General features: G+C 65.8%; 5 protein-coding genes across 5 annotated transcripts; 2 read left to right on the forward strand and 3 right to left on the reverse strand.

Annotated features, from left to right (window-relative positions):
* Positions 1 to 3,506: 3,506 nt before the first annotated feature.
* Positions 3,507 to 7,301, reverse strand: PFL1_03930 (uncharacterized protein; the record flags this gene model as incomplete). The annotated part of the gene is made up of 12 exons (XM_007881453.1): positions 3,507 to 3,698; positions 3,814 to 4,172; positions 4,273 to 4,567; positions 4,653 to 4,778; positions 4,870 to 5,048; positions 5,139 to 5,330; positions 5,419 to 5,776; positions 5,878 to 6,242; positions 6,342 to 6,517; positions 6,627 to 7,003; positions 7,102 to 7,154; positions 7,274 to 7,301. The coding sequence occupies 12 exons, from the start codon at positions 7,299 to 7,301 to the stop codon at positions 3,507 to 3,509; spliced, it is 2,700 nt and encodes an 899-aa protein (XP_007879644.1).
* Positions 7,302 to 8,357: 1,056 nt separating this feature from the next.
* Positions 8,358 to 10,821, reverse strand: PFL1_03931 (uncharacterized protein; the record flags this gene model as incomplete). The annotated part of the gene is made up of 2 exons (XM_007881454.1): positions 8,358 to 9,803; positions 9,898 to 10,821. The coding sequence occupies 2 exons, from the start codon at positions 10,819 to 10,821 to the stop codon at positions 8,358 to 8,360; spliced, it is 2,370 nt and encodes a 789-aa protein (XP_007879645.1).
* Positions 10,822 to 11,496: 675 nt separating this feature from the next.
* Positions 11,497 to 13,243, forward strand: PFL1_03932 (uncharacterized protein; the record flags this gene model as incomplete). Its single annotated transcript, XM_007881455.1, has 5 exons — positions 11,497 to 12,424; positions 12,549 to 12,705; positions 12,826 to 12,916; positions 13,028 to 13,096; positions 13,226 to 13,243. 5 exons carry the CDS (start codon positions 11,497 to 11,499, stop codon positions 13,241 to 13,243), a joined length of 1,263 nt encoding a protein of 420 aa, XP_007879646.1.
* A 110-nt stretch (positions 13,244 to 13,353) lies between these two features.
* On the reverse strand, positions 13,354 to 15,321 carry PFL1_03933 (uncharacterized protein; the record flags this gene model as incomplete). The annotated part of the gene is made up of 5 exons (XM_007881456.1): positions 13,354 to 13,564; positions 13,665 to 13,788; positions 13,893 to 14,056; positions 14,180 to 14,765; positions 14,868 to 15,321. The coding sequence occupies 5 exons, from the start codon at positions 15,319 to 15,321 to the stop codon at positions 13,354 to 13,356; spliced, it is 1,539 nt and encodes a 512-aa protein (XP_007879647.1).
* Positions 15,322 to 16,065: 744 nt separating this feature from the next.
* PFL1_03934 (uncharacterized protein) lies at positions 16,066 to 19,782 on the forward strand (the record flags this gene model as incomplete). The annotated part of the gene is made up of 2 exons (XM_007881457.1): positions 16,066 to 19,608; positions 19,738 to 19,782. The coding sequence occupies 2 exons, from the start codon at positions 16,066 to 16,068 to the stop codon at positions 19,780 to 19,782; spliced, it is 3,588 nt and encodes a 1,195-aa protein (XP_007879648.1).
* Between the last annotated feature and the right edge of the window lie 256 nt (positions 19,783 to 20,038).

Consider the following 20,038-nt stretch of genomic DNA (forward strand, 5'->3'; position numbering starts at 1 on the left):
CGNGGCAGCNCAGCGGCCCNCCCGCCTGGCCTGCTTTGCCGCTCTCGAGCGGGTCGACGCCTCGACACTCCGCTTCCTTCTCTGCGGTGCAACTGCAAGCGCGCAGTCCTCGCCTTGCTTCGCTGCTTGCTCCTGCTTTGTTGCTTGCTTCTTGCGTGACCCGCCCTCATCTCTGGTGGCCGCAACTGCAACCTCGAGACTGCTCCTCCCCCTAGCTGTCGAGTGCACCGAGACTCTCTGATTTCTGTCACAGCAGGTCAGCAGGCAAGCAGGCAAGCAGGCAGTCAGTCAGGCGGGTGAGCATGGCGCTGCAAGCCTGGCCAGACATGGCAACGCAACCGGGCAGGCAGGCAGGCAGGGAGGACGTACGTGGCTTTCCCGAAAAGTGGGGGGCCGCCCACGGTTTCGAGGTGAAACCGCGCTCTGCGTTGGCGGGACGATGTACGAAAATTTCAGCAGGCCGGGGCAGGCAGCAGATCTCGCGCGAAGTCGGCGCCTCGACCTCAAAACCCCTTTCACGCTTGCACTGAGCCTGCCTGCGCCGCTCTGCCGCCGTCGCCGTCGCCGTCCCGCAAATAGACGTGTACGGCCATAGACGAGGGGTCCATCTCGGATCTACCGCCTAGCCAAACAGCGAGCGCAAACTCGACCTACCGGTACCTAGCCTGCTTGCACCTCGCCCTGTCGATCGACGTGTGCTGACCCCTACAGGCGCTGCCGTTCTTCGGAAGCTTTTCGGAGACATCGCGGAGGGAGCTCGATGGCTCCGCCCGTCGGCGAGGTCCCGGGCAAACTAACAACGACGCGTGCCAGGAGGTCGGTCTGCGGCCGCAAGCTGAGGCTAGGTGACTCGCCCAAGTCGGAGCGTTGCCGTCGCAGGCGTGGGCAGGTACGGCAGAGCGACAAGCTTGCAAGCACGCACGCACGCACGCAGCACAAAGCAGGGCAACGCGATGTCGAGCCTTGTTTGCGCCGGGTACAGGAGTACCGGTCGGGCGACCCTTGCTTGCTTGCTTGTCCATTGTCGGCACCGGCGTCCCTAGGCCAGGACGAGGAGCGTACCTAGCCGCGCGAGTTTGCCGGGACTGGCTGTCGCCCCCGCCTGCATCGTCGGGGCACGCTCGCCCACCCACCCACAAACGGGGAGCAGGATGCGGAGCGTTGCGGCTTCGCCACCCACCTCATTGTCCGTGGCCGTGCCTGCCGACTACCTACCACTCTGAGCCAGGCAGGGCGGAGGTGAGGCCGCGCGCACAGCTCTAATTATCGGCGCCCGGGCCGGACATCCTCCTTAGCCTATTCAAGGGGGATATTGGACGCACGGCGATGAGGTGGACCAGTCGAGTGGAAGACTCGCGCCCCCGCGGGCTGCGGCTCGTTCCGTTCCTCCTCAGCGCTCGACCATAGAGAACAGCCCTGCTCAACCTCTTGTCGCCGCAACGCGATGTGGCAATGGGCCCAACCTCGTCGTCGTAGACCAGTTCATGCCATGCCGATTCGTATCCATCGACGTCCATACCTACCGTACCTCTGGTTCGGACCTGGCCACGATCGGACGCCCGTCGAAGCCGACAATGGAACCACGCACGCACCTCGCAAGGAGAAATATGGCGCACATCCTCTCAAACGAGAGAACCACGACGACGTTCGTCGGAAGCCCTGCTTGCTTTGCTTCTGCGCTTGCCCGTGCGTGCTCCAGCTTCGATGCACCGTGTGCAGGCGACCGGGCACAGCACGTCTGCGGCGGCGACGACGACGTGGCGAGGTGTCGGTCGGCCGTTGCGCTGCGCAGTCCGACTTTGCCGATGGTCGGCCGGACGCCGTCGCATCGCATGGCCTGCCGGGCTGGAGGCCTGCGGCGAAAAGGCGGAAAGTTCCTGACGACGGCATGAATCCAACGACAAGAAGAAAGCTCAGCAGGTCAGGCAAGCACGCCGGCCTGCCGGACGACAACGCGCGGGCTTGCGTCCGCCGCCTTCGCTGCGCCCGTCGCTTCCTTTCGAGATTCCGTCCGCCACACTTCTCTTGGCATCCGGCGGTGATGATAGGTGTTGGTGCCGATGAGATCGCCGTCGTCGAAGACGCCAGCTAGTGGACGTCGGTCGGTCCTGATTGGACGATTGCTCGACGCCTCCGCCCCCCCACGCAGCCGCCACGCGACAAGACGAACAAAGGCCAGGAGGCCAGGCCAGGCCAGGCGCGAATTTCCAATTGCGCCGCCACCGACGTCCGGTCCGCCGGCGCCGGCATTCTTTGTCCTCCCACGAGCCGCCGCAAGAGACACCCTCAAGCGTAGGATCTCGTCCAGCTCGTAACCGACTCGATTTCGACCTGTCGCAACGGTGACGAGAAGAGCAGGTAGAGCAGCTTCGTCACAGCCTCTCGTGGCTCACAGCGGGCCCGAACGTGAGAGAGCTGTTTGGCTGTACCGTGACGCCTTTCGGTGCGGCAGTCGATCGAGCAGACCGACCGTACCTGGAGCATCCTGCGCCATCGCCAGTCTGGATGTCTTGGGCTCGGCTGAACTTCCTTCGCCACCGCCGCATCTCGACGGGATCGACCAGCCACCTACCAGGCTGTCTGTCTTGGCGGCCGTTGTGCGGCCGGAGACACGGCCTCGTCGGCACCGGTAAGCTTCATGCTGCCAGCCCCCGCAGCCGGTCCCACGGACTCCGACCACCTGTGCAGGCCAGGCTTCTGTAGGCCAGACGATCCGCTCGCTTCGCTCGTCCAACGATCCAAACGACAGGTGCAAGCAGTGCGAAGGGGGGCCGTTGGGACAGGTCGTGTGACTTGTGCCACACGATCAGGCTACATTGTCATGGCCCCGCGATGCATGGTTGGCACCCCCCCTCTCGCGCCGACGCGATCATTGGTTCGGGCTGTTCGGCGAGGACAGAGGCCGCAGTATGGCAGGCGCCGCCCGAGGTTTGCAACAAGGTCAGCATGGATCGTGGGAAATCGGCGAGCGTTGACGCTCGTGAAATCTCCTGTGGAAGGCGTGCCCGCCATGCCGCCGACGACACCTCTTCGCCGAGCAGAGACGGTCGCAAGGGGCATCGCGGACACATGTCGAGCCGCCGTGGAAAGTCGACGAGTGTCAGTACTCACCAGTCAGACGACCAGTGCCCCGCCTGGCCGCATTTGAAGCATTCGCCGCTCCGAGACCCTCCTCCGCCGCCGCCACTGCGACCGCCTCTCGACTTCCCGCCGCGTCCGCGTCCGCGCCCGCTGCTGCCAGAGGACCGATTGCCCGAGTTCGGGTTGGGACAGTCGCTCGCCCAATGCCCTTCTTTGCCGCACTGGAAGCAGGATCCTGCCCCGCCCGCTGGTGCACCGCCAGAGCGCGCGGCCGTCGGGCCGGACTCTTCGTCCACCCACTCAAAGAAACGGCACCTGGTTTGGGTGATGGATGCGCCCATGTCAGCTGGAACGTCCGATGGCCCATGTCTGCCCGCTCGTCCGCTCGCTCGTCGAGCTGGTCGCGAAAAGCGTCGCCCGTCTGCTCACCTCAAGCGGACCGCCTCCTTTGTGCAACTGTAGAACTTGCGCCCCTTGTTTGGGCCGTCCTTGTTGACCGTCTGCAGTTTGGCCTCGAGGTCGCACTCGCAGCGCGGAGCGCCCGACTCGCGCGCCCGGGATTCCGTCCGCGCATGCATTCTCGAGATCCAGCTGGTGCTCGTCTCCTCTGAAGCAGGCTAAACAGCAGGCGGGCGAGCGTGGCGTTCGTCAGCGCAAAGAGGGACATGAGTAGGACAAAACGGTCAGAGTCGATGATCCCGGGGCGGGGGAACCAAGGCGGCCAGAACGCACCTGTGCTCTCTTGGCTGGAGTCACCCTGCTGGGTCCCTCGCCGTTCCGGCCGCTCGACGGCCCGTCGCTCCACTCGAAAAAGTCGCACCTGCCCTCGTCCATGCGCTTCGGGCAGGACCTGAACTTGCGCCCAGTATTTGGGCCCTCCTTGACGACCGTGCGCTCGACGCTCGGCAGGCCACAGTCGCATGGCTGGTCCGAGGACGCGAGTCCAGACGGCGCACCGGTCCCACGGCCAACGTTGCTGGACAACGCCGCCCCTGCTCCGCGGCGTCGGACCGCAGGCACCATCGGGGCGTCATTATCGCCGTCGCTGGGGTCGTCGTCATCGTCGTCGTCATCGTCGTCGTCGTCGCGTGCTGTTCAGATGCATGGAAGGGAGATGGCGGCGAGGTGAATTCTCATGTCAGCGAGATCTGGGAGCGTCGGCAAAGCCGTTGGCCCGGTCTAGCAGCTCACCTCTGGTAGCGCTGCTCGCAGGTGCTGCGCGAGGGCGTCGTGCTGCCGCTTTCCCCCGGCCCCTCGTCGCCGTGCCCCGTGTGGACGAGCCTCGTGCGGCCCCCCGAGTCGCAGTGCTGGCGCCTCTGCGAGCGCCGCCGCGACCAGGAGCCGGCCGAGGGTCCGGATCCGGCCCCCTGAAGTCCTCGTCGTTGAAGTCGTCATCGCCATCGTCCCCGCCGTCGCCGTCGTCGAGCAGCTGCGCAGCCATTGCTTCCTGACCTGCGTTGGGGTCTCGCAGATACCTTGTGACGGCCTGTTGGGAGAGAGGGTGAAAAAGAGAAGCCGCTCAGCACCGATCGCTGAGCAACGACGGCGGTGTGCGCTGCGGCAGCCCTCACCTCGACGATCGTGTTAAAGTCCCGCTTTGCCATGGCGTAGACTGCTCGATACTCCTCGATGCTTTCGTTGATAGTCTCCTGCTTAGTCCTCTGGCCGGCGCAGATGAGCGACATGCGGTACTCAGTCTAACAGCGGGAGAGAGGATATATTCGCCCGTCTTAGCATGTCGTGATCGAGGGTGGCACGGGCGCGTCGAGGATTGCCGCAACTGCTCACCTCGCGGCGCAGCAGAGGCTTGCTCAGGCTCTTTTCAAAGTTGATCCGGTTGTAGCCCTCGACCAGGCCGATGCCGAGCGTCGAGGGGACGAGGTACGTGCTGCGTCCCTCCTGCACCTTCATGACGTAGTTGCGATCGATGACCTTGGCGATGTGCTCGGCGATGGTGGCGTCGGTGCCTGGCAGATCCGCAGCGTTCCGGAGTCGGCGCGCCCGCAGTCAGCACGCGACAGAAGCGCGCAGATGGTCTGGCTCCGTCTGGTGCTCACCTATCCCGTTCTTGTCCATGAGGTTGACCAGGTCGGCCTCCGTCAGCAGCTTGGGACGGCTCGTCGCGCCTTCCTTGAGTTCGCACGAGGTCGGGAGAAACTGTTCGCCCTCGAAAAACTCGGGCAAGATGGTTCCTTCCCATCGCTCGTACGTGCACACCTCGAGAAAGTTTCTCTGCTGGACGATGAGGCCTGCATGTGCGGGGGACGAGGCAGAAGAGCCACCAGCGGGTGAGAGGTTGTCGGTACGCTGAAGGCTTCCAACCCTACGCAGGCTCACCAGAGGCTCGGAAGATCTCCTGAGCGATGTCGATCTCGACCGTCGTCTGTCGCCCGAGGGCGTCCTTCCAGCAGCTTCCGAGGAAGCGTCTCGTCACGTAGTCGTAGACGCGCTTCTCGTCGCCGTTGAGGCCGTTGGCGTGCGCCGTCGGATGGATAGGGGGGTGCGCCTTGTCGTTCTTTTTGCCGTTGCGCGGGCGCTCGAACTCGCCGTCGACCAGACGCTGTGCGATGGCGCCCCACTGCGTGTCGTTCGTCTGCTTGGCGATCAGGGTCTGAAAGTCGAAGTCCTTGTCGTACTGGTCCGTCTCTGTTCGAGGGTACGACAGGAAGCCCTTTTGGTAGAGCGACTCGGCCGCCTGGAGGAGACAGCAGCACGCGAAGGCCAACACGAGTCGAGCGGCGCTGCACGTGTCAGGACCTCGTGCATCCGTCTCGTGCCGCAGCATCTCGGACTCACGTCGAGGATCTTCTTCGGAGCGAGGCGCAGCAGCCTCGATCCGGACTTTTGCAGCTCGACTGTGGTCAGCGGATACGGCTTCCACTTCTTGGTCTGCTTGCTGTTCACTTTCCTGACCGTCGCAAGCGGCTCCTCGATGCAGCCTTCGAGGAGGATCTCGGCAGTGGTACGATCGAAGACGTGGCCGCGGTCCCAGAGGAAGGACACGACCTTGATGTCGGCCGGATCGTCATCGGGAGTAGGGTCGGCGCCCGCCAGGGTCCGTTGCTTTGTGACTGCGATATGCCAGAACGGCTCGGGCACAAAGTTGATGACCTTCTCGTAGCGATCGACGACGAAGCCGAGCGTCGGGAACTGGCATGGGCCTGCGGGACGCGGAGGAGGGGCGAGCAGTCCAGTAGAGTGCGCTTCAGCAACGGGACGCTGGCCACTCTAGCCAGCAGCTGCTGCACACATAGGCTCACCATAGCTGACCAGCTGCTTGGCGGCGTCAAGCTCGGGCACGCGAGACCGGAGGCTCATCGTCTGCATCCGGGTGAATGCTGCGCCGATGCGAAGGTCGAGATGGATGCGCGCCTCGACGGCGTCGGCCGACAGCCAATCGAGCTCGACCGTATTCTGCGCTGCTCTGTGGATCTGACTGGAAGCCGGCAGGGCGAGAGTGGTGCGGTCCAGGCGGGTCAGTGGCTCGCTCGCTCGACCCGGAGCTGAGGGTTACGCGTGCTGAACCCTCGTCGGAGGTCACTTACTTTGCGATGATGGCGCTGAACCGCGCACGAAGTACCCGTATGTTACGGTTGACCCTCCTGCACTCTGCGACAATCTCTGCGCCGATGTGCTCGCCTTCGCGATCGCAGTCGGTCCAGATCATGACGGCAGCAGCGCCCCGCGCCTCGGTGCGGAGGTTGAGCCCGATAGCGGCTCCGTCCTTGCTGACCCGCGTCTCGATCGGCGCATCGAAGAGCGTGGCGGGATCGCACGAGTACCACTTGCGGTGGTCCTCGCCAAAGTCGATCTCGGTCAGGTGGCCTCTGACCGAGGTCATGGTCATGTCGACGGTGCCGCCAAAGTCGGGCAGCCGGTATTGGAAGTCATAGTTGCGGCAGTACTTGTCTCTCCCTGGCCTCTGCGCGGGCATCGAGAGTCGTCGTCGTGGGCAAGGGGCCGATCGGAGCGTCAGCGACGAGCAGCTGCAGAGGCCCGGCCGGCGAGCTGCGCACTCACATTCGTGGAGCTGTTGGACGAGAGGATCGAGGTGATGGATTTGGCAATCGATGCTGTGGCATGGGCATGGAGGGGGATGGAGGCCACGACAGGCGCGTTAGCAGACGTTGACCTTAACCGAGAGGGCGCTTCAGGTGCCAGCTCTGTCCTTGAAAGCCCGGCGCCGGCTCACGTTTCTCGGCCACGCAGAGGATCTTCATGCTCGTGCCCTGTCCTTCGCTGCTCTCCGTGCGGGTACGCGCTGCCGATTGGCAGAAGCCGCGTATGCTATCACACGGAGAGCCTCGGCGAGTTTCAAGTGGGGAGCTTGGCCTTGCGGGAGGCGAGAAGGAGTGCCAGCCTGCGGCCCTCGCAGCGATCGATGTTTGCTGTTGCCCGGGGGAAGCCAGGTGCGGGCGGAAGTCGATGGGATGCTGCCAGGGTGCGCGGCGTGAGCTAATCTGCACAGCCAGTCGAACGCCGCCCGTGGCGGGAATCGTGAGCTTGCAAAGTGGCGGAGGCCAGTCGCCCGCCGAGGATTCTCAGACTCTGAGGAGAGGAAGAAGGCGCGAGTCGACACCGCTCCAGATCGGTATCAGCCACGCCGGAGCCGTGCGGTCGAGACGAGGTGGAAGCAGAGGTGTGAGGTAGCGGCGTCGACGGCGCTGGCGATGAGGATGGCGGTTGAGGGTCAGAGGTGGGAGCCGCGGCGGTCTTGGTAGTCAGGTGGCAAAGCTGAGCGGCACGACCAGCCGCGTGAGGCCCGGCCGTCGGAGCGCTGTTGCGCTGCTTGACGAGCTGCGCTTTGCCGCCGCCGCCGCCTGCGCCTGCGCCTGCGCCCGCGCCCCCTGGCCTCCACTTTCTTCGTTTTCTCAACCACGCCCGGCCGGCCTTCCTGCCCGCACGCTGGCGCGTTCCCGACGCGTAAATTCAAAAGAGAGCAGGCCTGGCCGCTCGCAGCCATTTCCCGCAACCTTGCCTGCTCGGAGCGTGCCGCCGACTCCCCGACCGCAGGCAGTCGTCGGAACGCTCCCGCAGACAACCGGACAAAACACTTTCGGCTCGACAGCCGGTGCAGCAGAGAAGCGTCCTTGGAAGATGACGGGGCCCCTCTAATCATACAAGGGTATGCAAAGCGAAAGCGAGCTAGCGACGTCTGTCTAGATAGAAGCTAGAACTCCGAGATGGGAGCAGGCGACAGGGTAGCAGGCCCCGTCGTCCGATACTCGATAAGCAGTCAGATGGACCGATGGGGCCGGCACGAGCGATGCGCCGGCTCAGGAGCAACCTCCCGAGCACCCGCCCCGGCAGCCAAAGCAGGTGAGGGGCTCGGCGCCGTTCTGCTTGAGCAGCAGGCTGACGATGCTGGCCGCCCCTTCGCCCAGCACAAATCCGCTGGCGACGATGATGATGAGGATGCCCGCCAGGGGCGACGATCCGTTGGGGCCCGTCGGCCGCCCGGCCATCTTTTTGGCGTAGACGTGAGCGGCGATGCCGCCGACGAGGCGCGCCAGCGAAAAGTTGGGCGTATTGAGCATGCCGACGGCAAACGCGATGCCGCTCGGGATCAGCTTGGCCAGCCTCGACGACGGCGGGCTGTGCAGGCCCTTGCGCTCGTCCTGCAGGGCGCGGGTGCGCAGCAGCGTCTTGAAAAGGCCCGTGACGGCAAAGATGGCGCCAAACACGATCATGAACGTGTCGGCCCGCTGCGGCAGGTGGCCGTTGTTGACGAGTCGGGCCAGGTTGAGCCACACGGCGGCGGTCGGCGCGGGGAACTGCGGGCCCGGGATCACATAGGTGGCCGTGTAGAGCTTGTAGGCGAAGCAGGAGATGAAGATGCCCAGCGTGCTGCCGATCAGCTGCCCCTTGAACTGCGCGCGCGGAGAGGCGCCCACCAGGTGGCCGGTCTTGTAGTCCTGCATCAGGTCGCCCGCCTGCATCGCGCCGGCCTCGGAGATGCCTCCAGCAACCAGGTTGGCCACCACGTTGCCCGGCTGCACCAACGCAAAGATGAGCTGGCTGATCTTGCCGATGCCGCTCACCGGGTTGAGGTCGGTCTCGCCCAGCGCCCGTACGCCGAGGATGGCAAAGATCGAGGCGAGGACGATGCCGATGCACGTCGCCCACGGCGAGATGCCCTCGGATCCAAACGCGAGCCAGATGAGCCACACGGCGAGCGCCGTCGAGCCCACCAGGCCCCATACGACCCAAGATGCCGGCGTCAGACGGTCGGCGGGCTCGTGCTCGACGTCGTGACCGTCCGCGCGACGATCTCGTCCGCCGTCGTCGCCGCCGCTGTGGTCGCCGCCGTCGTTGGCATCGAGCCGGCTGTAGGACGCCGAGCCGCGGTCCCGCTTCGACTTCCACCGCTTGAGGTCGCTCAAGCCGTTGGCGCCGACGAGCGCGATCAGGCCGACGATGCTCTCGCTGCACATGATGGCGAGCGAGACCCAGAGGATCCAGCCCTTGGAGCCGTCCTCGCTGTCGAGCGGGTGGCCTGGCGCCCAGCCGTAGTGGTGCGCGAGCGGGCTGAGGACGGCCCATCCGACCACGGCGCCCGCCGTCATGCTGACGGTGGTCGGCAGGCCCATGATGATGCCCTGACCGATGTAGTTGAGCGAGGGCGTGAACCACCATCCCCACGTCGCCGCCAGATCGTGGCTGGGCGACAAAGGGTCGAACAGCGGCATCGCGTACAGGACCGGGACAAAGTACGAGACGATCTGGAGGTCGAGGGCGGGGAGAACAGAGATCGCTAGGCGTCAGCATCTCGCGCTTCGCGGGGAGCTCAAAGGTTTCCGGGCGCGCCCATCTCACCGTGAACGTGGCCGAGCCGGAAAAGGACCACATCAGCGCCTTCCAGCCCTCGTTGCCGCGCAGCACCTGGTCCTGCTCCGAGGTCGATGCGGCGCCGTCATCGGCCTCGTCGCCGCTGAGCAGCCTCGTGTTTTCGTCGCTCGTGCGAGCCCTCTCGGTGTCCCTCCTGCGCAGGCCGTTGGTCGATGGCGTGGCCGTCTTGAGCCGATCCGCAGCAAGCGGCACCTTGTGGAGCACTGAGATGAGCTGGGCCGTGGCTGTGCCGCTTGGGAAGGCCAGCTTCTCGCGGATGATCATAGGCTCCCGCAGCGGGCTGGCAAAGAAGACGCCAAAGTAGGCGAGTGCAAAGCACCAGCCCAGCAACGGCCACCATCCGAGGATGATGGGCGGCGAGCCGTCCTTTTCTGGCGTGAGCTTGGTCAGCGCTGGAATCACGCCGACCAGGCCGGCGCTGAGCGGCATGATGCCGACGGCGGCGGCGGTGGTCTGCACCAGCACGTTTTCCGCAGGCGTGAAGGGCGTCGTCATGAGGTAGAAGCGCTTGCCCGCCAGCGAGAGCTGCTTGGGCAGCACCTTGAAGATGGCGAAACCCAGCAGCGCCGACTGGAGGCTCATCAGCGATACCCAGCCAGACTGCAGACCCAGGTAGAGGTTGGTGAAAGCCAGCAGGCAGCCAATGGCGAGGCCGGCCAGGACGGCCCGCCAGGTAAAGTCGTAGCCGCCCTCGTCGGCACGGATCGGCCCGTTGCCTGGACGGTCATCGGCTTGGCCGTCGAAGCCGCCATCCGAAAACGGGTTGGACCGCCACGGGTCGGGCCCGTTCCGATGCGACTGGGGCGGCGAGTGCATCTCGATGGCGACAGTGTCTTGGCGGCTCTGGGTCGGGAGGCGGAGTCGGCTGGTGGAAGCGGTGGGCAGCGCCATGCAGCGAAGTTCGTCTCTCCTCGCCCCGCACTTGTTGCTCGAATTCTATGGGTGATGAGTCTATCCAGAGCCGCGGCAGGTCAAAGGGTTCTATGTCGAGGCGTGAGATGGATTCCGCTGCATGGTCGTGCCGTCGTGGAAGGAAACGATTCGAGGGACGGGGTGCGAGGTGGTGGTGGTGGTGCCAAGAAGTGACCGGCTCAGCGCTCGCCAGGTCGTCGGAAGGCGGGCCGCCGGACGGAGAGGCCGAACAGCGGGGCAGGCTGCCTGGCCTCGCAGGCCTGCCCGGCTGGCTGGACGTGGGGGGCCAGGGCACGGGGGGCGGCGACCTGGCTGGGCCGAGCAAGTGCCGTTGTGGAGGTTTCCGCGGCCGGCCAGCAGGCGGGCAGGGCCCGATCACACGGCCGCGTAAAAGGCGGGCGGCTGGGCGGGCGGCGCACGCACCTTGGCAGTCGCTTTGGCGGCGGCGGCGGCGGATTGCCTCCCTCCTTCGGCCCTTCCGACATCCATCATCATCATCATCATCTCGTCCACGCCCTCCTCCCCCACCAGCGCTCTTTTGGCAAGAAGGACAGCACACGCTCCAGAAAACCGAAGCGAACGACGGACACTCGCACTCAAACGCACTTTGGACGCCGCGCGACCCGACCAGCCCGACCTGCGCTTTCGGCCGACATGACTTCTCCCCAGACGGTGGCCGATGCCAACGCCGCCATCCAGGCCGGCAACAATGCCGAGGGCGAGCGCATCCTCAAGGTCATCCTGGCCGACCAGTCCAAGCCCAACGACGAGGCGCAGCTCAAGGAGCAGGAGTCGGCGCTGACGCGGCTCGGCGAGCTCTACCGCGACACGCACAACGCCGAGGCGCTCGCAGAGGCGGTCCGCTCCTCGAGGACGTTCATGTCGGCCATCGCCAAGGCAAAGACGGCCAAGCTGGTGCGCACGCTCATCGACCTCTTCTCGGGCATACCCGGCAGCCAGCAGATCCAGATCCAGGTGACCAAGGAAAACGCCGAGTGGGCCAAGAACGAGAAGCGCATCTTTCTCAAGCAGAACCTCGAGACCAAGCTCATCGCCCTCTACTTTGAGGCTAAGTCGTACCGCGAGGCGCTCCCGCTCATCGAGTCGCTGCTCAAGGAGCTCAAGAAGCTCGACGACAAGATGATCCTCACCGAGGTCCACCTGCTCGAGTCCAAGGTCAACCACGCCACGAAAAACTTCCCAAAGGCCAAGGCGGCCCTCACGTCGGCGAGGACCGCCGCCAACTCTATCTACTGCCCGCCCACGCTCCAGGCCCAGCTCGACCTGCAGGCAGGCGTGCTCCACGCCGAGGACAAGGACTACGCCACCGCCTACTCATACTTTTTCGAGACGCTCGAGGGCTTCGCGCTGCAGGAGGACGCACGGGCACCGCTGGCGCTCAAGTACATGCTGCTTTGCAAAATCATGCTCAACCTCAGCGACGACGTCAACGCCATCATCGGCGGCAAGTACGCCACCAAGTACGCCGGGCGCGACGTCGAGGCCATGAAGGCCGTCGCCAAGGCGCACGAGGATCGCAGCCTCGAGGCGTTCGAGAGCGCGCTCAAGACCTACAAGGACGGTGAGCAGCCGCGCAGGCGGCAGGCACAGCCGGTGCCCCCCAGTGGCGGCGGCGGTGGCGTTGGGAGGCGATGCTGACTTTAGTACTCCTGCTTTCCCGCACTCCCCGGCCTCGACCACCGCAGAGCTCTCAAACGACCCCATCATCCGCAACCACCTCTCGGCGCTCTACGACACATTGCTCGAGCAGAATCTGCTGCGGATCATTGAGCCATATAGCCGCGTCGAGATCGCCCACGTGGCAAAGGAGGTCAAGCAGCCGGTGCGCGAGGTCGAGCTAAAGTAGGTAGCGCAGCTCGCCCCACCCTTCGCCCTGGAGAGCAAGGATCTGGAAGCAGTCTGACCCGCGCGTTCCTTCCTTGCCTCGTCTCTCTCTCCCTGCCCCTCTCCTCCCGCTCCCAGGCTCAGCCAGATGATTCTCGACAAGGTCTTCCACGGTATCCTCGACCAAGGGGCGGGGTGCCTGGTCGTCTACGACGAGCCCCAAGAAGACGTGAGTCGTCCCGCTCGCCCCGGCCGTCCCCTGTGCGCGCCCGATCGCGATGTCCCGTCCTTGTCCGTGTGCTGACGCTCGACCACGTCCCCTGCTCTCGCACGCACGCAGAAAACGTACGAGGTGACGCTAGAAACCCTAAAGCACGTCGGCAACGTCATCGACAGCCTGTACAAGAAGGTGCGTCGTCGCAGCGCCGCGCTCTGCCCTAGCTCGTCCCCTCACAAGGGCCATCACTGACCGACGCTTCCTATACCTCTTCCTTTCCTCCTCTGCTGCACTCCCCACTCGCCTCGTCGGGCTTCACAGGCCAACAAGCTTTCCTAGCTTCCTGTCGTCGGCTGCATCGCTCGGCAGCGTGGTCACATGGTAATGCCGATTCCTCATTCTCGTCGTCAATCCTCATGCTCGTCCGTTGCCGGCGAAGCGACGCCTCCTCACTTTGTGGATGAGACGTCGACGTGAGGCTTTTGGGTACGGATGTATCCGCGGTTGAGGCTGTGTTTTCCCGCCTGGCTCGGGTGGGCCTTGGCGATGACGCGCTCGAGTGCGTCGAGGCCGCGGTCGATCTGGTCAAGAGGCGGGCCGTACGAGATGCGGATGTACTGCTCGCAGGGCGACGAGATGACGTTGCGCCGGTGTGCCGGGCTGTCCAGACCGGGAGGGGAGGGCAGATGAAGGGAGGTCAGGATCGATAGCGGCGAGTGATTATAGCCGCCGAGCTCATGCGACACAGAGTGCGACTCACTTGATGTCAAACGAGATGCCGGGCACGACAATCGTCTTTTCGCGCAGCAGCTCCTCAAACATGACGAGGCCAGAGTTGAGCGGGAACGGCAGACTGGCCAGCGAGAGCCAGATGTAGAAGGTCGCTGGCGTTGCAGGGCGGCAGGGGCGGGAAAGCACACACACGAAGGGTCTCAGTCTCTCGAGGCCACCCTGGCACGGCGCGGGACGGGCGCGCATCTGGACTCACCCTGCGGCTCCGTCTTGACCGCCAGCCCCATCTTGGCGAGCCGGTCGAGGACGTGCCTTCGCTTGGCCCTGAAGTGCTTCTGGAGCGCCATGCGGTCCTGGTTGCACCGGTCGATGTCGAGCATCTGGAGCGCCAGGCACTGCATCGGGTGCGAGGAGCCACCGCTGTGCAGCAGCAGCAGCAGCAGCAGCAGCAGCAGCAGCAGCAGACGAGGACAGACGAGCACGAGGTCGGCATCAGAGTGCGGCGTGAGGGACAAGGCCGCGCGGGAGCTCTGTGCGACTCACTCGAGGTAGCTGCCGGACTCGTTGAGTGCGGTGATGACGTCTTCGCTGCCGACGACCCAGCACACGCGCCAGCCGGGCAGGCGCCAGCCCTTTGTGAGGCCGTCGATGAGGACGACGGGCGTGTCGTTGATATCGTCGATGTACTCGGCGGCCGAGTTGGCGCGGCCGAGGGGCCCCTCGTGGAGATACCAGCTGTAGAACTCGTCGAGCAAGATGGTGCAGCCGAGCTCCTTTGACATGTCGACGACGCGCTTGAGCTCGTCGCCCTCGAGCATCATGCCGGTCGGGTTGCGCGGGTTGCTGAGGAGCATCGACGACAGGCCGCGCCCCTTGATCTCCCTGGCCATGTCGTCGACGCTCAGCTTGAAGCCCTGCTCCTCTGCCGACAGCACCGTCGGGATGGGCGTCAGACCCTTGGTAGAGCCCAACAGCGGCTCGTAGCTCGTGTAGTCGGGCAGCTGGTAGCCAAGGTTGACGTTGCCAATGACGGCGGCGAGCCTGGCCATGCCCGCCCTTCCGCCGGGCACGATGCAGACGTTGGATGCGGTGAACTTCTTGTCGTGCTTCTGGCGGAACGTCTGGTTGTCTGCAGCGGCAGCGAGGTCGGCAGGCAGGGTCGGCAGGCGATCAGAGGTGGAAACGACCCCTGGGGACAGGGCTCATTCTGGTGCGGCCAACGTGCACCCACAGTAGTTTGCGACGGCCTTGCGGAGCTCGGGGATGCCCGTGTTTGGGGCGTACTCGTGGACCTGGTCGCCGAACTGCTCAAGGTCGAGGTGCTTGGGGCGTGGCACGGCTCCGGGTATGTCTCCAGTCTCTGGGGCGCCCTGGCCGAGGTTGGCCCACTCTGGGTGACCGTAGTGGAAACCGTTGGACATTGCGCGGTCGGTGACGTAGATGACGCCGGTGGAGCCGGGATGCTCGATGCCCGGGAGGTGGTCGTGGTCGGGTTCGTGATCGCCGTCGCCGTCGCCGCGGCGCTTTGCGGCATGGTGCCTGCGGGCGTGTCCCGGATGGGAGCGGAAGATCTGGTGGGCCTCGGACTCGCTCTCGTGCTGGATGGTCTGGATGACCTTGTCGGCGGCGCCGCGCAGCTTGTCGAGCGGCGAGGCGGAGCCGCTGTCGTTGTCGTGGTCGGTCATCGTGGGCCGAGGGAGGAGCGGAGGCGGTGCAGATGGCGCCGAGGATGCGAGGTGGGCCACGGTGTCGGCAGGGGTCCGGCGGCAGGGCTGGGCGGTGGCAGCTGTGGCGACGGTGGCGACGGTGGTGACGGTGGCGAGGGCGTCGATGATGGTGGCAGGGGGGCAGGCCGGAGGAGCCTAGCGGGCGGCGGGCCGAACCGACCTTGCTTTGATGCTCGACGGCCAGGCCGAGGCCAGGCAGGACGTCGTTGGTTGCCCGCCGGCTGGGCCCTGCCTGCTGCCTGATCTGGTCGAGCCCGGCGCAGCCGGTCGGTGGGCTCGGGATGGCCGCGTCTTGCCAGGGTCCACGAGGCCGGTTGGCCTGCCTGCCTGCCGCTGCCGGCGGCGATGCATGTGGAGGCTAGGCTGCGTCGTCGTCGGGCGCTGGCCCCTGCTGCCTCTGTGTGCTCTCATGCAGGGATGCGAGGCCCGGCGGGCAGCCACCCATCGCGTGATGGCCTGGCCTGGCCTGCCTCGCTCGCCCGTTGTGACTTTTCCGAGTGGGGCCTGCCTGCCTCCGCGTAATCACGTTGGCTGGCCAGCCCCCCACCCGCGAACTTTTCCCTGGCTGGCTGGCTTGGCTGGCTGGCTGGCGTACCACCTGCTCGCGCTCTTCTCCCTCGCTCCCTCTCTCTCGACTCCACGGACTCCATATCGACCCTCTCCCAGCCTCTCTCTCGCCCCGGCCTCGATCTTTGACGACAGATGTCGCTCCCAGTTGCGGCAATGGCGGCGCAGCGTGGCCCAAGCTACGACGTGGCCCTCACCGCGCTCCGCATCCTGCAGCCTTCGCTCATCCTCGTCGTCCTGCTCGTCTCGCTCCTCAGCAGGCCCACGCGCAACTTCTTCAAGGGCCTCTACAGCTATAGCGACCATGACGCCGCCTACTCGAGCCTCGAGCAGGCCGACGAAACGCCGTCGTCGGCTGCCGAACCGCAGCCCACGCCCGTCGTCGTGCCCGTGCGCTCCCGCCGCCGCTTCCTCACCCAGGCAATGATCCTCGGCCTCGCCACCACCTACGCCGTATCCGGCGTCCTCATCATCCTCCGAGGTGTCATCCCGCCAAAGCAGTGGCAGCCCGACCTGCCCCTCTGGGGCGCCGTCGACATCCAGTCCCTCGGCGGCCTTCTCGGCTGGGGCCTTGTCGCCGTCGCCCTCCTGTGGGAGGAAAAGCAGCGCGGCAGGGGCACCTACGGCAGGGGCAAGGCCTTTTTCGCCTCGCTCGCCGGCGCCCTCGTCGACTGCGCCCTTGTCATCCTCTACGCCATCCCAAAGGAGAGGCGCGACCTGCCACACACCAGCGGCTGGACCATCGGCCAGCTGGCCCTCGTCATCCTCCGCCTCCTCCTCCTCTACCCCGTCCTCATCGTCGCCCTCTCGTGGGACCGCACCCGCTTCGTACGTGCGTCCGAGCTCGCGGGCTCATCGCAGCCGGGGAGCGCCTCGCAGGCCGCCGACGAGCGTAGCAGCCTCCTCCAGCCGCCGGCCTCGACGGCTGCAGCGGCGGCGACTTCGTACGGCGCAGCATCGAACGGTACGGCCAACCCCGCTGCCGCAACCCCTGCCGCCGCCGCCGCCAAGTCGGCCACCGCCTCTGGCAGCCAGACGCCCAACCGCGATCCCAACGCCTCGATGGGCCTGTCGGTGGCCGCGCAGCCGCCGCCGCCCACGATGGCCGTCTTTTTCCAGCGTATCCGCACCCTCTTCCCCTACCTCTGGCCGTCCAAGTCGTTCAAGCTGCAGTCCATCGCCGTCTTCTGCGTCGCGCTCCTCTTCTTTGGCCGCGTCGTCAACTTCTTCACCCCGCTCACGCTCGGCGAGGTCGTCGACGACCTCGGCCGCGGCGCTTCGCCCTGGTTCCACATTGTCGCCTACGCTGTGCTCAAGATGATGCAGGGCACCGGCGGCCTGATCAACACGCTGCAGAACATCCTCTGGGTCCCCGTCGAGCAGTACTCGGACCGCCAGATGAGCCTGATGGCGTTCAACCACCTTCTCAACCTCAGCATGGCCTTCCACACCCGCCGCAAGACGGGCGAGATCCTGCGCATCCTCGACCGCGGCGCCGCCGTCAACAACTTCTTCCAGTACCTCCTCTTTTCGCTGCTGCCCGTCTTCATCGACATCGCCGTCGCCATGATCTACATGACCCGCGTCTTCAGCTGGGGCACCGGCCTCGCCCTCTTTGTCGTCATGGTCGTCTACACCTGGGTCAGCGTGGCGCTGACCACCTGGCGCACCCAGCTGCGCCGCAACATGAACAACAAGGACTCGATCTGCCGGGCCATCAGCGCCGACGTCCTGATCAACTACGAGACGGTCAAGTGCTATAGCAACGAGTCGTACGAGGCCGAGCGCTTCCGCAGCGCCATGCAGGACTACCAGCGCCACGAGTTCCAGGTGATTGGCAGCCTCAACACGCTCAACCTGTGCCAGAACCTCATCCTCTCATTCGGCACCCTCTTCTCGGTCATGCTCGTCGCCCGCGACGTTGTCCGCGGCGCGGTGTCGACGGCCCAGTTTGTCGTGTTCGTCACCTACCTCCAGCAGGTCTACGGTCCACTCTCGATGCTCGGCACCCTCTACCGCGTCGTCTCCAACAACCTCGTCGACACCGATAAGCTGATGGCGCTGCTGCAGGAGCAGACCGAGATCAAGGATGCGCCCGACGCCAAGGACCTCGTCGTCACCGACGGCGTCATCGAGTTTGACAACGTGCGCTTCTCGTACGACGGCAAGGTCGAGGCGCTCAAGGGCCTCAGCTTCAAGATTGACCGCCGCTCGAGCGTCGCCCTGGTCGGCGAGTCGGGCGCCGGCAAGTCGTCGGTGCTCCGCCTTCTCTATCGCTTCTACGACATCGACTCGGGCCGAATCCTGATCGACGGCCAGGACATCCGCAAGGTGACGCAAAAGAGCCTGCGCAGGGCCATCGGCGTCGTGCCGCAGGAGCCGTCGCTGTTCAACACCGACATCCGCCACAACATTCTCTACGGCAACCCCAAGGCGTCGGACGAGGCCGTCGAGGCCGCCGCGCTTGCCGCCCAGATCCACGACCGCATCCTCTCGTTCCCGGACGGCTACAGCACCGTCGTGGGCGAGCGCGGCGTGAGGCTGAGCGGCGGCGAAAAGCAGCGCGTGGCCATCGCACGCACCATCCTCAAGAACCCGCCGATTCTGCTCCTCGACGAGGCCACCTCGGCGCTCGACAGCCAGACGGAGCGGCAGCTGCAGGGCGCACTCAACACCGTCATGGAGGGCCGCTCCAGCCTGTCGATCGCCCACCGCCTCGGCACCATCATCAACGTCGACACCATCATCGTCATGGACGCCGGCGTCGTCGTCGAGAGCGGCTCGCACGCCGAGCTGCTCGCCAAGGGAGGGCGCTACAGCAAGATGTGGGAGCAGCAGATCAAGACGCAAAAGGAGCAGGAGGCCGCTTCGGCGGCCATGGAGCAGGCCGAGGCCAAGAAGGACGGCTCCGACTCGGACGAGACGCCAGGGGGCGGAGGAGACCAGCCCGAGGCGCCCGCCGGCATGCTCGGAATCGTCCCGCCGAGCCAGACGGGCGAGGCGGAAAACCCGATCAGGGATGCGGCTGTCACCGCCGGCACGGCGGATGATGCCGAGACGGCGTCTCAGGCGCACGAGGGCGGCGATGCGGCCGCCGCTACGCAGGGCGAGGTCGCGGCCGCCGCCAGCCTGGCGCAGAAGACGGTTCCCGACGTGACGCCGGCACAGGAGGCCAATGAAGACGGCGCAGCGTCGGCTGCGGCCGATGCCGAGACCAAGCACGCGGCGTCCGCTCCGTCGCAGGCGCCCCAGACGCCTGCGCGGTCCTCATCCCGGCCGACGACCGATGCGAGCGGCGCCAACGGCCAGGCCGAAGAGGAGCAGCCGGCTGCTGCGTCGCCGTCTTCGAGTCCATCGAGCCCCAAGAAGCTGCGCCAGCGGGTGGCGAGTTTCCTGCGGAGGGACGGCAACGGCGCCGCCGCCGCCGAGGTCCAGAAGTCGATCGAGGGCACAATGGCGGCTCAGACGCAGCCGTCGGCACCCGATGCGGCCCGTCTGCAGGCATCGGCGGCGGACTTGGGCAGCGCCCAGACGTCGCCGAATCCGGACAGCGTCGGGTCCCAGTCGCCGATGCTGGGCGAGGACGGCGCCGAGACGGGACGCAGCCAGGCCGAGAAGAGGAGGCTGCAGAACCAGAAGAAGAACCGCAAGAAGAAGGAGCGCGAGAGGCGGCAGCGGGTGAGTGCGGCCGGGTCGCTGCGGCGCGAGTGACTGCAAGGACGACGACAGAGTGCTGACCGGAGCGACGATGCCTTGCCCATGTCTGGTTCCATCTCGACCCGCTCCTCGACGCCGCCTCGTGATCAGGAGGCCAGCAAGGCTGCGTCGTCGCAGGGCGAGGAGACCAAGTAGCGGCGGGCGGCAGCGCCATCGCCTTTGCCACCGGCCCGTCCGATACCCTGCTCCGCGGGCTTGGAGCCGGCAACGCACAGTCGTTTCTACCCCTCCCTACGATCGTTATCCGCGACAGCAAAGCACGTAGAGACGCTTCCCACAAACACCGGCTCTCGTCCTTTCGTCGCCATGCCATTCCATGCCATGCCTGTCTGCCATCATTACTCTGCATCGTCTGCTGCCCTGCTTGAGCTCAGGCGGCGCCGCTGCCCAG

Source organism: Pseudozyma flocculosa, assembly GCF_000417875.1.
Source record: "Pseudozyma flocculosa PF-1 unplaced genomic scaffold scaffold00012, whole genome shotgun sequence".
In the NCBI taxonomy this organism is placed as follows: domain Eukaryota; kingdom Fungi; phylum Basidiomycota; class Ustilaginomycetes; order Ustilaginales; family Ustilaginaceae; genus Pseudozyma; species Pseudozyma flocculosa.